An 18,820-nucleotide genomic window follows, 5' to 3' on the forward strand; every position below is an offset into this window, starting at 1 on the left:
TTTTTCTCTATCAGTGCCTTGGTTTGGCATTTTTGTGCTTGTTGTTGATCTCTCTGTATCAAATGGCCTCCAAGTGTAGTGCTATATGCTGCCTAGTGTTCCTTAGCACAAGGAGGCTGTGATATACCTCATGGAGAAAATGTGTGTATTAAATAAATCTCATTCAAGCATGAGCTACAGTATTGTTGCCTATAACATTTCAACATAATGAAGCAAAACAAAACAAAAAACACCAAAAACATGTATACAAAGATGTATTTAAACAGAGCACAAAAAATATAGGCTGGCAAAAATGTAATCCTATATTTCCCTTGCAAACAATGGTTCAGTATGCCCTAATTCAGTGTCTGAGGCAACCTCCTAAGACATAACCAGAACAAAAGCCAAGAACTATCTGTCTCACAAACAAGATTTCTTAATGAATTATAAATGAGAAGTACGAGAAGCTAAGAATGATTGCAAGGTTTCTTGCCTAAGAAAATGGAAGGATATAAATGCCATCTATTGAGACAGAGATGAGTGGGAAAGCAAGTCTAGGGGACAGAAATAGTTTAATTGTAGGCATTAAATTTAAGATATTCAAGAAAGTCATCCAAAGGGCAAGTTTTATATAAATTAGGACTTAGGTCTCAGTGGAGACAGAAACAGAACTACTGGTACACCTAAGAGGCTTAAGATCAAGAAAGGTAGGAGATCACTAAGGGAGTAGACAGAGAAGAGGACCAAGAAGAGGCTGAGAAGAGGCACAGAAACATCAGGGAAACAGTGAACCAGGAAGCCAAAGTGTGGTATCAAGAAGACAAGTGAGAAAAAAAAAAAATAAGAAAGAGATGGAAACAACTGTCTAGAAAGCCACTGGTAAGTCAAATAGCATGGAGAACCCTGAACTGTCAGGGGAGTGATGCAGGCAAACACCTGCTCGGGGCAGGTTTAAGAGACTGCAAGAGAAGAATTAGAGAAAAGTGTTGGCAACTCTCAAAGAAAGCAAATTTAAGTAGTAGGGTATAGGGCAAATGAGGTCAAAGAATTTGGTGGTGCTTCCTTTGGCTTATTTCTTTTTTAAGTTGGGAGAGACGCTTGTATGCCACTATTTATCTGTAACAGTACAATAGAGACCAAAGAAAAAAGAACTTAAAGAGGAGAGTGCAGAATTCCTGGAACTTTAACATTTTCAGGATTATTAATACTAATAATAAGAAATTTGTGAGATTCAATATATATTATAATTCTAGGTGCTGATCTGAATGTTGTTACTAAGTTTTAAAGATTTCTTTTGGGACTCTCTTTGTGCTGAGTATATTTCATTCCTTCCACCAATAATTACAACCTATCTTAGATTTCTTTAAATTAAAACGCCACTATATCTTCAATATACCTAAGAATTTTCTAACTAAAAGTAATCATTAATTCAACATCATTATAAAAACACAATTAGCTCCATATAAACCACAACATCATTATCACAATGATGAAAAATTAATTGAAAGGTTCCATAACCTGAAAAAGGTGTTTTTACTCACTTTTAATCCAGCTGCATAGCCCACTGGTTGTGGGGCAATATTAGACTGTCCAGCTTCCCCTACAACCACAGCTAAACCAAAGACTTCCTGAAAGGCATCTCTGACAGCAGCCACTTTTACTTCTTTATTTGAAGTCACCACAATATCCAGCTCACCTCCAGATTCTACCAAAAAAAAAAAATTACAATTCCAAATTAAAATAATGAAATTCTCATAATTACTACCATGCCATATGCTAATATTTACATAATTACTCCAACTTCATAAAACCAGGCAAGATAAAAATAATTACCATTTTTGTATGGCTAAGGAAACTGAAGCTGACAAAGTCTTGCCTTAGGCAACACTGCTGTTTAGTGCTCATGTCAGGACCTGAACCCTCTTTTTACCACACCATTTGATATAACCAGATATATTTTTCATCCTTTAATCAAGTATAAGAGCATCTCATTCCAACATGTGATTAGCCCCAAACTGCTAATTTTTTCTGAGTTTTAAAAATAGGAATTTAATACAGTATATGAAGGAGTCTTAAATGGTACATACCTTCTAATAATTCTGAGTATCATATCTGCCATAACTAGGATATTTTTTGGTAGTCTATGAAATGTTCCTGAATACAACAGTAGTTTGCCTGAAAACAGTATTCTGTAGTCAAACACTGTGGGAGATACTGCATACTGCATCCCCTTCTGTGAAATTCACAACACACACTGACAGAGCAGAGATTCTGAGAAATCTCACAAATCATGAGTTTAGCCAAGTTCTTCCCACATTTAATCTGTTCATTGAATACTTTTACAGCATCTAATAATGGTTCCTAAAAGTACTCCACAGATTATCTATTTGAATTCGATGACACAACAGATATGAAAACAGCTTATTTGTCTACTACACTAATTTAGCTAAGCTTCTTCTAATTACAATTTGGGTGGAGACATTAATTGCATTTTTAAGATTATAAATACAAATAATTATTCTGTTATTAGTTAATAAAAACAGATACTTATTATATGAAACTTCTAATACCATGTGCTTGCCAGTTTGCAGTCCTTCAACTATACAGCAATCCTAGACTTAAACTTCCAATTTGTGCAGTATAAGTTATATATTTGTGATATTCCAGAAAATGAAAATAAAAACTATTACTAATGGCAAGTGGTGCATCAAAGAGTTTCATAAAAACTATGAACTAAAAACAAGAACTCTCATAACATATGCTTTTTATCAAAGAAATAGTTTCAGTATGGGGATCATCAAATTTTTTATTCTACATCTTCATCATTTTTTAAAAAAGCATTTATCACACATTTATTTGTAAATTACACATGCACTACTGTCCTAATACAAATATTTAAGCATATCTGAAAACCGAAATAATTTATGAAATTTGAAATTTTAAAAAGGTGAGTATACCACATTTTATTCATCAGTTCAAATACTTTAACTTTCAATTATACTAAAAACCTGTGTTTTTGTCAGAGTACTAATCTCCAGGATATATAAAGAACTCAAAAAACTTAATACCAACTAAACAAACAACCCCATCAATAAATGGGCTAAGGATCTGAACAAACACTTCTCAGAAGAAGATACACAATCGATCAACAAATATATGAAAAAAGGTTCAACATCTCTAGCAATTAGAGAAATGCAAAACAAAATTACTCTTAAGATTTCATTTCATTCAGAATGACAGTTGTCAAGAATACAAAAAACAATAAGTGTTGGAGAGGATTTGTGGGGAAAGGCATACTCTTACATTGCTGGTGGGACCACAAATTGCTGCAATCAATCTGTAAAGCACTATGGAAATTCCTTGGAAAACCTGGAATATAACCACCATTTGACCCAGCTATCCCACTCCTCAGTCTATACCCAAAGGACTTAAAATCAGAATACTATAGTAATGCAGCCACATCAATGTTTACAGCAGCTCAATTCACAATAGCTAAACTATGGAACCAACCTAGATGCCCTTCAATAGATGAATGAATAAAGAAACTGTGCTATATATACACAATGAATATTATTCAGCATTAAAAGAGAATAAAATTATGGCATTTGCTGGTAAATGGATGGAGTTGGAGAATACGCTAAGTGAAGTAAGCCAATCCCAAAAATGTTCTAATAAGTGGATGCTGATCCATAAGGGGGGTGGGTAGGATATGTGAAAAATGGAGGAACTGTAATTGGGCAAAGTGGAGGGGAGAGGATATGAGGGCAGGGATGATGGTAAAATGAGCTGGACACTATCACACTAGGTACATGTACGACTGCACATGTGGTGTGATACTATATCATGTACAACCAGAGAAATGAAAAGTTGTGCTGCAATTGTGTACAATGAATCAAAATGCATTCTGCTGTCATATATACCTAATTAGAATAAATAAATTAATTTTTAAAACCCTGTGCTTTGTTTCTTAATATAACTATTTGACCAAGTATGTTTCATTATTTTAAAAAATCTTAATCTAATATTTTGTGATACAAGTTGAGTATTATCCCTTATCCAAAATGTTGGAGATTAGAAGTGTTTTGGATTTCCGAATTTTTCAGATTTTGTAGTATTTACCTATATATACCTAAAGAGATATTCTGAAGACAGATCCATGTCTAAACGTTAAATTCATATCTGTTCCATATACACCTATACATATAGCTGGAAGGTATACTATTTTTAGTGAGTCTGCATTTTGACTGTGACCTATCACAGGTCAGATGTGGAATCTTCCACATGTGCCATCACAACAGTACTCAAAGACTGTCAGATTGAGCATTTTGACTTCAGATTTCAAGATTAGTGATGATCAACCAGCATGGTAAATTCAAAAGCCTGGTTCTAAGCACAGTATATTCTGATATTTAATAGCCATTAATGGCTATCCTTGGTAAAAGAGATATCTCATGAAAGATGTTTGTAAATAAAACATCTGCCTCAAAAGCAAGGCTATTTTTTCCAACTAAACATCTGTGGAACAATTGAAGGTTATTTTTTATCAAAGACTCCTTCTCCTTGATTATGTAATATTCCACATATCACTTCTCAACTTGGAATTTCAGCAGTTATCAGAACCTACAAGCAAAGGGTCACATAGCAAAGAGAAGAATAAACACTCCTTTCTCACTTTTTCTTCCACGTGGGACATGTCATTTTTTTAAATTGATGAGTATAATTATACATAATAGTGAAATTCATTATTACATATTCGCACATGCACACAGTAGATCAATATAATTGACATATCTTGACTATCACTAAATACTGATCCATTCAGCTGCAGCTCAAAGGCTTTTCAGTTTGTGATGAGTGGCCCTGTCTTTAATGATAATAAAGAGAGAACTAGTTAAAGGAATTTAGAAAGATCCAATTTGGAGGCAATTAAAATCTCACAGTTCTTGTGATTTCTTTGATATATTTGAAATTTTATATCAAGTGATTTCTAACATATTTGTGTAAAAATGCCATAAGTTTTATTGAGTTTTGTTAGATCAGAATGGTATTATTGCTTTTGCTGTCAGTAAAGTGTCAGCTTTTACACACTGTTGTATCACATATTAAAGGTAACTAATTATATGTTGTCATAATAACAGAAATTTCATTTCTATATCTTTCTTCACGACCCCTGCCTTTGATTTTATGCCTTTTTCTTGATGTTGTGCAGACTACTGGTTTGAGAAATTATCTTGGGTTGGAGTCCTGGCTTTATCATTTATCAGCTTTGTTACTTTGGGAAAGTCACTGAGCTTGTTTCTTTGTAGAAAACTACCTGCCACCACCTGCTGTAAGGATTAAATAATTGCTTTCACAGTCTAACATGGACTACATCCATTAAAATAGCAAAAGCTCCAAAAATATACATTTCTTTCCTTCATTCAAAATACATACTTCTGAAGAAAAGAATACATATAATGCATTAAGTATGTCAAACTGGTTATTACGAATATACAAAACCAAATATATAGAGAGTCAAACTTCTCAATTCTTGGACTGTTAGAAACATAAAGAACAACTGAATTGGTCTAATTTTTTAAAGTTTTATAGGCACTTTTTATTTGATATAATTTAATTCAGAGAATTATCACAAGACAACTTTTTTCATTCCACAATGAGTCAGCTTATTTTAGAAAGGGACATACAAAATTAGCTATGTTGTCATGGTTTCTTGGCTTCTAGGAGTTCTTATGAGATGCCTTTGTATTTTCACTTGATATATCTCAGCACTATTTTATTTTTTATTTATTTATTTTTCTTATATATGCCATTCTTTTATTTTTTTTAATTTGTTTTAATTAGTTACACATGACAGTACAATGATCTTGACATATCATACATTTGAATCAGATGGGGTATAATTTCTCATTGTTTTTGGTCTAATTTTTGATTGAATTTTCTACTTCAAGGGAAGCAAAGTGGCTAAAATGTAAACAATTAAACTTGGATTCAATCTAGCTTCACCAAGCTATGGGTATGTGACCCAAAATAATTACTAACACATCTTTGAATTCAATTTCCTGACCTAAAATTTGAGAAAAATACCTACCTTCCAGAACTCTTATGAGAATTAGTACCTGGCAGAATAAGTATTCAATAAATGGTACTTAATCATTGCTAGGTCTTGTCCACTGACATGTACTAGACAGTGAACTAACAACAGAGTTAAGACCAGTGAATGCTCTTGATTTTATACTAACACTAAAAATAATTTTCCTATGTACCTATATGAATACAGCATAGTGAATCTTACCATGATGTACATCAACAAGATTGGAACCCTAATTAGAATAAGATATATTCTGTGATTGTATAATTATATCAAAAATAGATTCTACTGTCACATATAACTATTAAAAATAATAAAAAATATAAACAAACAAATTTCTGTTTGAGTACCTGTAATAAAGCTCTGGTTTGCAAAAGATCTTCTATAGGATTACTAATAATGGTTACTGACCTAGATAAGAGATATTACTTTACATACTGAATATGTATACAAAAGCTAAATAATAGAGAGTATCTCTATGCCAACTGTCTGAAGGATTCTTGGTGATAGGAGCTTAAAGGCATTTAAAATAGTTCTCCCAACAAACCTAGTAAACATTTATTATTAATAACTAGATTAGCATCCTTAAAAATATTATTCTTGACTTAAGCATACATACATTATCTAAAACAACTGGAAAAAATCCCAAACCAAGTATAAACAAAAGCATCACTTCAAATGTCAACAGTGAATAAAATAAAACAAATTAATACAAAGCAGTACTAATTTATATTTTTAAGAAAGTAAGTAATGACACTAAAAATTCATATTGTTTTTACAGTCTATTCTGTGGAGTTTTCAAAACTTGTTTAATGGTAACTAAGTAAAGGGTGAATTAATAGCACCAAAGCTAAGATGGACAGCTTAATACAAGAATATAAGAGGAATGTCCACTGATTACATGACCAATGGAAATGAACTGAGAATTACAATTAGTGGCTGACATTTATGTACACTTTAAAACATGGCAGATACGTTTAACTTATATACATACTAATATATGGAGCCATGCCAGGGTCCAGCGTTGTAATCATGCTTTCTACTGAATGTTTTGTCTTATCAAGCACAGACTTCACCATAGGATTTCCAGCCACACCCTGCATGAAACAAATAAGTACATAGATAATAACAAATAATTCATAGATACTCATTCAAAACAAAGAATATCATGAACTTTTTTGACTGTGAGGAAAATTTTTAAGTTTACAATGCATCCCAGACCAGAACTTTTAAAAAATATTTATATATTAAAAAATGAGGTTGGAGCAATGGAAATTGTTATTATTAATATTTCTAAATGGTCCTCTCAAGTTCTCTTCCCATTGGCATCACAGATCCATAGCTGCGTGTAAACTAGCAGCAATCTTCAGACCACATTTTGAATAGCCCTGGCCTGGAATGTATGATATTCTATGTACATTTTATTTATAAATATATTTTTATACTTCATCTCTACTTATTTACCTAAAATATTAGATGAAACATCCCTCAGGTTCTCAAATACAGACTGGAATCTGATGTCTATATATATCCATACTCTGTTCCCTAATACACAAAAATAGTAAAAAAAAAAAAAAAAAACAAAAAACACTTTTCATTTGCATCCCCCTGAATGGTTCCCTATTACTTTAACATATAACATTTAGCTATATTCTTTTAAAGTTTCCTTTCTTCCTACTTCCAGTTTCTCATTTTGTTCATTCCCATTCTCTTCTCAGCCAGACCTCTTCCTCTGGAGTCTTAGAACCACACTGTTAGGCTGAGGAACCACATCTCAGGGCCCATTCTTTCCTTCTGCTTCTCCAAGAGTGAAAGCACCTGAGGAAGCAGTGCCTCCTTAGATGGCATCTGAGTAATAAGTCAGATGCCCCCTCTCCTAACTTACCATTAAACTAAGGCAACTCAGAACAAGATGAGTTCCTGAGACTGAAATTTAAGACTACCTACCAACTGCATGCTAGGAACCATGAGCTATTACTATTCCAAGCCCTGAAGAGCTAAGCTGGGGATGACGAGTGGAAAGAGAGACGTTCTTGGCAAGGGATAAAATAGTTATAGTCTCTATGCAAAGAAAAGTTTAAAAAAATTCTTTTGTAGTTGTAGATGAACAGAATGCCTTTTGTTTATTTTTTATGTGGTGCTGAGGATTGAACCCAGTGCCTCATACATATACTAGTCGAGTGCTCTGCCACTGAGCTACAGCCCCAGCCCACAAAGAAAACTTTTAAATTACAAAATATTTTTTTAAAAAGGAAGCTCTGAACACCACCAGTCATAAAACATGAAGCTTAAATAATGTAAAATTTCACTGAATCACTTACCAATGTAAAAAATATTTAACATATGTTTAAAAAAAAAACTTCAGAATATTGGGAGTAATTTGGCAGAATGATTCCAAAATTCATTGATAAAAATAAGTGGGAAAGACCAACAATTAATGTTTTGTCTCAATAAGCACAGATAAGACACAACATTTGAAGACAAATCAGTGAGCTTATGCAACTGAATACTGACATATTTTTGAATGGAGAGACTTTAACTGCCCTCTCTATCGTATGCATCACTGAATGCCCCCCATGCCCATCTCAGCACACAGCAGGCTTTCAATATATACTAGTATAATAAATGAGCCTAGAGTTAAATTAGCCCATGATGTTATTTATCACTGTGCTAGATCTTTTCCCATATAACATCTTCTTGGGACCCCTGTCCCTACCCTATCCTTTGTCAAACACTGTATTAATTTCTTTCTGTTTTTTGCCTTATTTAGGGTGTCATATATGAAATAAAATATGGCTTAATTTTCACTTAATATAATGCTTTTGAAATTCATCTGTTATTGGAAGAATCCAATGCTGAGGAGTATTCCATTGTATGGATATATAATTTTTCAATCCATTCAGCAGTTGGTAGATGCTATGATTTTGATGTGTTTTGTCTTCTAAAGGCTCATGTGCTAGAAACTTGGTTCCCAATGCAGTGGAGCTGAGGTTGTAAAACTTCTAGAAGTGTGGCCTAGTACAGGGTGATTAGGTCAGAACAGCACTGCCCTCAGAAGAGATTAATACTGGTTTCATGAAGTGAGTTAGTTCTTGTAAGAACAAGTCGTTATAAAGCAAGGCCATCCCACAGGCTCAGCCCCTTCTACGTGTACTTTTCTGCCATGTTATGATGCAGCCAGGAAAGCCTTCACCAGAGACCAAACAGATAGAACCACTGGATCTCGGACTTTCAGCTTTCAAAACTGCAAGCTACCTAAACCTATTTTCCTTGTAAAGTACACAGCATTAGGTATTTTGTTAAAACAATATACAACAGATAAATGCAGTAGATGTTTAAGATGGCTACTATTAATATTCATGTACAAAATAAAATAAACAGTACGCTAATACTGAAAAGAAAGGCAGAGGGAGTAGAATAGAGTTTAGAAGTTGACACTAACATACAATTTAGTAACTAAAATAAAGGTGACATATCAAGTCATTGGGGACATGAGGTTCAAACAGTCCATTAAATAGCTGAAAAATAATTGTTTGAGCTCTACCTCATATAGTAAAGTCTTTTGGCTATATTAAACAGATGTAAAAAATGAAATGATAAAAACCTTAGAAGATATCAAAGAAAAACATTCATCAAATATTATGGCTAAGAAAAGGTCTTTTTTTCTTTGTAGCATAAAAACGTAAAATTGAAAAGAGATGTACAGAAATGACTCCTAAAATTTTAAGAACTTTGTGTCAAAAAGGATAATAAAATTAAAATAAAGAATACTGCAACATATGATATGGGCTAGGGAAGTGGCTCAGTGGTAGAGTGCTTGCCTGGCATGTATGAAGTCCTGGGTTGGATCCCCAGTACCAAAAACAAAACAACAACAACAACAACAAACCTTAGGAATTCTTACAAATTCATCAAGAGAAAAGAAAGTTATCACAAATTAAAAATAAAAAAAATGAACAAAGAATTCGCCAAAAAAAGTGGCAAAAAATCTCAAGAAAATATGTTCAAATTCAGTACCTAGCAAAGAAATACAAATTAAAATGAGGTTTTGAAATTTTTTGCCTATTAAATCATAAAATACTCTATTTCAAATTAACAACTAGTGCTGCCAAATGAAAAATGCTGAACAATGTATGTTGGCATAATACATGATTTTTAAAATGTCTACTTGAACATTGACCAGAAAATGAAACAGAGATAACCATAAAGATTTACATACAAGAATGCTCATCATAGTTTTATCGATAAGAATTACAATTAGGAGAAACTATACAACATGGTGACTTATACTTAACAGCAATGGGTTGATTCTTGAAAAATCACTGAGAATAGATTTCAAGTTTTCTCACGATAAAATTATATGTGAAATAACACATGTTAACTGACTTAATTCTGTTATTCTACAATGCCTACATATTTTAAAACATCATACTGTATATGATAAATCTGTATAATTTATTTCTGAATTAAAATTAACTCCCTAATTTTCAAAAATTACAATTAGAGAATGTCAGTATTAGATCTGTAAAATAACAAATGGGAAGTAAATGCAATATAATGCATATAAAGTAGCCATTAAAATGCACTTCTGAAGAATATTTTATGGATGGGAAAATGTTCATGATAACTACTACGTAAAGACAAACAAAAAAAAACACAAAATAATACCCACATCACTATCTATTTGATTTTAATTAACAGAATAGACAAATATTCATAAATATGTACAAACATCAGATTATAGCAACCACAGAAAACTCATAAGAAAAAGGACTTTTATTCTTTCCTTATGAATTCTGTACTTTAAAAATTTCTCTAATGGAGAAGGGAAATTGCTTGGAAATGGAAGGAGACCCTCAGGGTTATACAAAATTACATACAAGAGGAAGTGAGGGGAAAGGGAAAAATAATACAAGGGGGAGAAATGAATTACAGTAGAGGGGGTAGAGAGAGAAGAGGGGAGGGGAGGGGAGGGGGGATAGTAGAGGATAGGAAAGGCAGCAGAATACAACAGACATGAGTATATCAATATGTAAATCAATGGAAGTGTAACTGATGTGATTCTGCAAGCTGTATACGGGGTAAAATGGGAATTCATAACCCACTTGAATCAAAATGTGAAATATGATATATCAAGAACTATGTAATGTTTTGAACAACCAACAATAAAAAAAAAAATTTCTCTAATGAACACCTATCAGTTTTATAATTAGAAAATTAAATATAATTTTAAAGTAAATATTCCTTACCTTAATAAAACCCCATATTCCACCAGCAGATGCTTCATCCTGACCTCTATTAATTCTAGGATCTTCTTGTTCCTCTGGGAAAGTGATGGCTGATGTGGTTCCAGTTCCCGGTGCCAGAGATGTCAGACTAGCTTGCTGAGAAATAGGAGTTGGCAAAATACCTATTCAATGGAAAAAATTTTAATATGTTAATTTATTCCACAAACTTTGTTCCTGTAACAAGACAAAGCAAAGAAGTAGCTTAAAACAATTTTAATAATGTAACCATACAATTAAGCATTTCAAGATTAAGTTATACAATTGCAAAAAATTTCTTTCCCTTTACATAGGCTTACACCAAGTGTCCTAAAAAAGGACAAATACACACACATGTGCACACACACACACACATATATATTAAAGTTTTGCATGATTGTCCCATTTAGCACTTGGATACAGACAGCTGTAGTTCTAATCTCCTTAATCCACAAAAATAATTGGGCAACAAGCCCATCATTAAAAAAACATAACAATCAGTACATATACTTCAATTTAACACAAAAATAAAATTCACATAAACAGACAAGGGTATAATACCTGTACTCTGTAATAAATTTTGTTTTTAAAGGCAGATAAGCAAAGTTGGATAACAAAAAAATCACAGCAATGTTGTTTATTTTCCCTAAAATGAGAAACAACAGGCAGAATATGACAAGGATCATGTCCCCACAAAAAATTGAACAAAAACTTCTTAGCAGCATTATCTAAATAGCCAAAGCATGGAAGTAACCTAACATCAACTGATGAACTGCATACCAAAATACACTAGATCTATTATTCGGCCATGAGAGGAATGAAGTACAGACATATGCTACAAAATGCACGAATCTTGAAATTATTTTCAGCTAAACTGATGCTAGTCAGAAAGATCAGTTAATACAGGATTCCATTTATATGAAATGCCCAGAATACACAAACCCATTAAAAAAAAAATCACTGTTAACAGATATGAAGTTTCTTTTTCTGGTGATAAAAGATTATGAAATGAATAATGGCGATGTATACAAAATTTTGTAAATAAACAAAAATTAGTGTTTATATGAACTGTATTTCAATAAGGCTGGAAATTTAAAAAGAATAAAACATTTACTATAGCCATATATTTCAAAGCATTAATAAGAGAAAACTACCTGTTACTGGAGGTGCAGAAAATGAGGGCATCAGAGGTGTCTGGGGAGCTCTTCCTGCATGTCCCCTTGTAATATCATAAGTTGTACCAACAGAAAATCCTGATATAGGAGGACCAGAAGCGGGTGCAGGTAAGAGAGCACTTGGGGCAGAAGTTGAAGGTGGAAAGTGGGATAAAGGAGGACTGGTGAAGGCAGCAGCAATTGATGGAGAAACAGCAGGTGGCCCAGAAGTACCAAGTGGTGGAACCGACGGAGTTGGTGCAGGAGGCACAAAAGGTAGTGGTGCTGCAGGCTGCACTGGAGGATGGGCTGGTGGAGGAGTAGGATAGACTTGTGGTGGCAAGGAGTCCACCACAGACACATTAGGAGAAGAAAAAGAACTGGATGCAGCTGGAAAAAAAGTGGAGAGGATAAAAATCACAAAACTGAAAATCCTTTTTATTTAGTCATCAAACTCTTATTAGTGTCTTGCAAAATTTTTTAATTTAACAGACCATATCCCAAGAATTAAAATGTGTAATTTAAGATATACAACAAATATGATCGAGCGCAAATGACTGTCAACTCCCCTAACTAAAAGCAGCATTATGGCATTATGCATTATGGCATTGTTAGCAAGTAGAGCTGTCCTTTTTAGTATATTTTGAATAAAATAAAATTATTTTTCACCCCTGGTTTATAGATAAAAACCTACACACAGAAAACTCAAAAAATCACCACAAAGTCACTGAACACCAGACAAAGAAAATACATGCTTTTTAGGACATTTCTATCATAGTAAAAAAGATGACTTGTAGTCAATATGAATATAAAAGAACAAAAGTCAACCTAATATAAAATATTGGTATTTTCTAAAATAGCAATAAAGTAAGACTATTTCTTTCCATTCTTTAAATTTAAAAAAGGCTATTTTCTTTCATCCTGACAAAAATTACAGAAAAGTTTAATATATTCTTCTTTTAATTGATTCAGAAAAGATAACAGTATCTTCATTTTACTCAAAACACACTAGGTAAGGGCTGGAGATATAATTCAGTTGGTAGAGTGCCTCACATGCACAAGTCCCTGAGTTTAATCCTCAGCACCAAAAACAAACAAATAAAAAAACCACACTAAGTATGAGACAACACATGTACCTATAGGAACAGGGGTAGAAGACATGGTGGCAGCAGCCAGTCCTGCAGGATTCGGTGGAGGAGTCCCAGGCGGTGTTGTCTCTATTCCACTTTCTTCCATCATTTTTCTTCAACAATGGTATGCTGCAAAAATGTAATAAATTTTACACAGTAACCAAAATTATACTTTTAAAGCTTACATAGTTAGAGAAAGAGTAATCATTAAAAGACAAATGTCTGCCTTTACTATTTATAATATAACTTATTTACAGATGACAGACTTCTCAAAATTCCTAAGAACAAGGTCTACGAAATTATCTATGCAAACAATCTGTGATATTTCCACACGTACTTTATAGTTAGAAAATATTTTATGTTAACTATATAACCAACATTTCAAGTAGCAAATTGCCACCACTGTCTTATTTTCTGCCACATGAATACATATTAAAGTTATGCCTAGATTCTGGTCACTATTTTATTTAAAATAAAAATAAAACACTTGATGTAACTTTGAAATCCATCTTCTTCCCTCAAAAAGCAGTCTATTTAGGTTGCATCAATTAACATTACAAAAATTTCTAAATATGTTTGACTTGATAAAGTATTAATCTCTTCCCACAACTCTTTAACATTTTATGTTAACAATGTGCTTAACTTGGTAAATGCATTCATTTATCATTTCCCTAGTTCACATTGTAAAGGACACTTAGTAACAGCTAAATGATATGTCTCAGGTTTTAGAAATGTTAACTACCAAAAAAAAAAAGCCACTAGAGAGCAGACTCCCAACAGATGATAATAATTATAAAACATAGGAAAACTTCCTTCACAAATCTTAAAGTTCACCTCAAGTATAAACCAACCTCTAAACATGCCTAATTTGTTTTTAATGTTTTTATTAATGTAACAGACATTCAACAAAGGTCGACTGCTTCCTAAGCACTATATTGGTATCTCTACACAATCAAATAATAACACCAATATACAATGACACCTATACAATACAATAATACCAATGTACCTATGTAGTCTGAATTATGTACCATGAGGGTAGGAAGAGCTGTTTGACAGAAATATGATTTTGACTTGGAAGCCAGGAAAAGGGTCCCCCAAAGAAGTCACAGAACTGAGATCTGACTACAACAGGGCAGAACTACAAAAATGGCAAGGAAGGGGACAGAGAAGGGACAGAGAAGCCAGTTTACAGTGAACATAGGTCTAAATACAAGGTAAGGTAAAGTGGGCAAGACACATTCAAGAATACCTGTGTGGGCATGTGGCTCAAGTGGTAGCTCACCTGCCTGGCACACGTGCGGCCCCGATTAGATCCTCAGCACCACATACAAACAAAGATGTTGTGTCCGCCAAGAACTAAAAAATAAATATTAAAAAACTCTCTCTCTCTCTAAAAAAAAAAAAAAAAACCTGTGTGGCAAAGGTAAAAAAAAAAAAAAGAATGAGGACTGGAGAGAAGCAGGAGTCAAGGCTGTGTTGGGTCCTATCAGCCAGGTTAAGAAGAAGAACTTTATTTTGTTTAAAGAACAGAATGTCACTATACAGCATTCAAGCTGGACATAGCATATTTGTCTTTTAACTTCCTTGAAATTTTGAATTCATAGGAAGATGCAAAACTAGTAGAGTTTTTCAGTATCCCAAAGCCAGTTTCTCTCAATAACAGCAAAACGTTATTAAATAACCATGTTATTATCAAACCAGGAAATTGGCATTGGTACAGACTATTTACTAACCTACAGGCCTTATTTCAATTTCACCTGTTTTTATATTCACTTGCATAATGCCTCTGAGATTCATCCAAGTTGCTGTATGTAACATGAACTACTTTTCATTACTGAATAGTATTCTATTGCATATGTGTCATTGTGTATCCATTTACCTGATGAAGGACATTTACACTGATTCCGGTTACTAAAAATTCATTATTTGTGTACTGAAAAGTATGCAGACTAGGCCATCTCACAGACAAAGCAGAGACTACTCAGAGAGACACAGAAGTAGTTCAAATAGGAGGTGCCAATAACTCAGAATACTGATTCTCATAACAAGGAGGGGGTGATTATGCACTACCCAGTAGGGATGTGTTGGCAACATCTGCAGATATTTTTTGATTATCATCACCAGAGGGGTACTGCTGGTATCTAGTTTGTAAAGGCTACAGATACTGTGAAAAAACCCTCAATATACAACCCATCCATAAGAATTATCTGGTCCCAAGTGTTAGTAGTGGCAGATTGAGAAACTCTAGCCTAGACAAAGGGGATGATGATGGAGATAAATTAGATGGATTTAAGAAATATATAGGTGGTAGGGCTGGGGTTGTGGCTCAGTGGTAGAGCGCTCGCCTAGCATACCCGAGGCATTGGGTTTGATCCTCAGCACCACATAAATGTAAAATAAAGATATTTTGTCCACCTAAAACTAAAAAATATTATAAAAAATAAATGTATAGGTGGTAAAACTCAATGACTGGTGATGTAGATGGGGAAGAGGCATGGTTTGCAAAATTGGATGAGGAACACTTTAAGAAGTCAAAGCTGATGTTGTCTTTGGAGGAAGAGGGTTGGGATCACAAGGTGTTTTGTTTTTGACATGCTAAGTTCAAACTCCTTGATACATCCACGCAGGGACATGGAGTTGGTCTGGAGTGCAGAGACCATACAAGTCTGGGTGTCATCAATGTACTGATCTAAAATCATGTTCTGAGATGAGATTATCTAAGAAAAGACTGTGACTTTATATTTAATTTGTTTAGTTAGGTAGTAAATCAATATGCAGAAAATGAGATGGTCAGAAAAATAAGAATATAAGGAGACTGTGGCGTCCAAATGACAAAAGAGTGTTTCAAGGCACAATAACAGTATTAAATACTGCACAGAAGCCAAAAAGAACACTATCTGAAAGGTTCATGAATTGCAAATTAGCCATGAACTTGATAAGAGCTGTTTTCAAAGAAAGAGTGGAGATAGAAACTAGTTTGAATTGGATTGAAGATTGGAGGGGTGGGGTGTGACAAATAACAATACTTTAACTAAAAGTTTGGCTGTGGCAGGGTGCAGGCATGTAATCCCAGTGGCTCAGGAGGCTGAGACAGGAGGATTGCACGTTCAAAGCCAGCCTAAACAACAAGCAACTCACCCCTGGCTCTAAAAAAAAAGTACAAAATAGGACTGGGGATGTGGTTCAATGGTTGAGTGCCCCTAAATTCAATCCTGGTAAAAAGTTTGGCTGTGAACAAAGAAGAAAGATCTATGGCACTAACATATGACAGGGAGGTAAATTCTTTCATTCCATACCTATATCCAGAGGTAAAGTAACCTGAGACAGAAATGCCCCTCCAGGGGTCTTATCACTTCCCATAATTCTTCATCATTTTTTTCATCAGTCATTCCTCTTCCTACAACATAAGTGAATTCTTACAATGAGTAGTGGCGGTTGTATTTTAACACAATGCTGATCCCAAACATTAGCAAATGCATTGGCAAAAGAATTTGTAGAATGAACACAAAGTCATTGCATTAAAAAGCTTTACTAGTTGAGAAAAGGTTTAATGGGAATACTGGTGTAAATTTTTAATATCATAACTTCTACTAAAAAAAACTATCATGATAAAATAACATTGAGACATCAGTTGGTAAAGCTTTTAGGGGAAAAAAGTAATAGTATTAATATATCGAGATGCAAGACAATATAATGGGAATGGTTTCGACAACTGAGTCCTCAGTCTCTTCCCAAATTCTGCTACTCTAATTTCCTTGGGCCTTGTTTGTTTTTTGGTTGTTTTTTTTTAAAAAGTGGATAACTACCTGTAAGAAAATAAATGGAATAATAGAGCTTTGATGAACTTTAAAGTCTTAAAAAACATTATTACTTTTGAGGTACTAAGAGCCACATAATTGCCTCTACTACCAGTGAGCACTAAAGCACTGTGTTTTCTCCACATTCTAAGCTCAGTTCCTAAAATTAACTCCCCTAAATGTTCACTGACTGAAATAGTGTCTGCACAGGGCTGGAATGCCAAAATGTGTCACGATCGCAGAAATGTACATGTTGTCTCTCAAAACAACTACTTTTGACAAAAAAAAAAAAAAAAAAAAAAAAAAAAAAACTCTCCTGGGCATATATTCTGCCAATCTAGGAAACTGGCTATTCTACAAATTTGACTGAAACGGGTCCCAAGATCAAACAAAGGGAGAGTGCAAAAGCCCTCTGGAGCAGCGGTAGATACCTACAAGAGAACATCGGGGTAAAATAAGCTTTCTCCCAATGCCAGTCCCGGTTGGTCAACGCTCAAACTCTCCAGGGCCACAGAGACCGAAATCCTATTTCAGGAGTCGGCGGCCATCCTCCAGGTTCTGCCACGTCCCCAGGCCGGGCAGGGCCGGGATAAGGTCCGTAGGCGCCAGCCGCCGGTCTCTTCCTGTGGCCAGCTCGATGGAAGGTGGTGTCAGCTGTCCAGAGGCTGCAACCTCGGCCCAGGACGGAAGCAATGTCCGAGAAGAGACCCCCTCACCCCCCGAACCGCAAGCACCGTGCAATCCGCGGTGGGGACTCACTCCTAGTGACGCGTGCCCCTGCCGGCTACACACCGCAAGCTCCCACCGCGGCGCTCCACCGGCGCTACCAGGGGGGCCTGGGAAACGACCCCCGCATCCCGCAGCGCCGGCGGCCCGCCCACCTCCCCGAGGCGCGACCCGAGTCCCGCTTTGGCGCCAGCATCCCACACCACCGTCCTCGTGCACGTGCGTAGCTGCAGGGGTGACACTCACCTGGGGTCCCGAGCGAGCGTGTGTGTGACAGGCACAAAGTGGGGAATAGGGAGGTCACGGTGTAGAACTGTGGCTGGAGAACACAAGGAAGATGCACTCCAAAGCTCACCTCCGCGCGTCCCCGCCTCCAAGATGGCCCCCGGCTGCGCGCGCCCCTGCGGTGCCACGTCGCCGCGCGTCGCCCCGCCCCGCGCCGGGCCGCCCCGCCCCGCGCTCCAGGCTGACTGGAGCCCCGGCCCTTTCTCTCCGTCCGAAGGTCCTCCGGACCGCTGAGTTTTGGCTGTTCCTGCCCACTGTAGGACGGTCCCCCATAAATTTCCCCTCCGCAGCCCCCACACCGCGAACGGCAGCCTTGCTACCATGGGTAGCTCAACCTGTGCCACAATCGCCCACAGAATGGAGATGAGTCAGCCAGCGCCATCAAGTCCAGTCC

The 18,820-nt window shown here is 35.4% G+C and overlaps 1 protein-coding gene across 1 annotated transcript in view; it reads right to left on the minus strand.

Moving 5' to 3' along the window:
* The window catches only part of Prrc1 (proline rich coiled-coil 1), a 40,628-nt gene extending 22,123 nt beyond the window's left edge, over nucleotides 1-18,505 (minus strand). Inside the window, exons 1-6 of the mRNA XM_026413833.2 lie at nucleotides 18,388-18,505; nucleotides 13,622-13,744; nucleotides 12,486-12,875; nucleotides 11,317-11,477; nucleotides 7,062-7,164; nucleotides 1,521-1,684 (exon numbers count right to left, since the gene is read on the minus strand). Coding sequence (XP_026269618.1) covers nucleotides 1,521-1,684; nucleotides 7,062-7,164; nucleotides 11,317-11,477; nucleotides 12,486-12,875; nucleotides 13,622-13,724 — 921 coding nt within the window. The 5' untranslated portion in view covers nucleotides 13,725-13,744; nucleotides 18,388-18,505. The remainder of the gene's footprint in view (nucleotides 1-1,520; nucleotides 1,685-7,061; nucleotides 7,165-11,316; nucleotides 11,478-12,485; nucleotides 12,876-13,621; nucleotides 13,745-18,387) is intronic.
* Between the last annotated feature and the right edge of the window lie 315 nt (nucleotides 18,506-18,820).

The sequence above is a fragment of the Urocitellus parryii genome, chromosome 1, assembly GCF_045843805.1.
Source record: "Urocitellus parryii isolate mUroPar1 chromosome 1, mUroPar1.hap1, whole genome shotgun sequence".
In the NCBI taxonomy this organism is placed as follows: domain Eukaryota; kingdom Metazoa; phylum Chordata; class Mammalia; order Rodentia; family Sciuridae; genus Urocitellus; species Urocitellus parryii.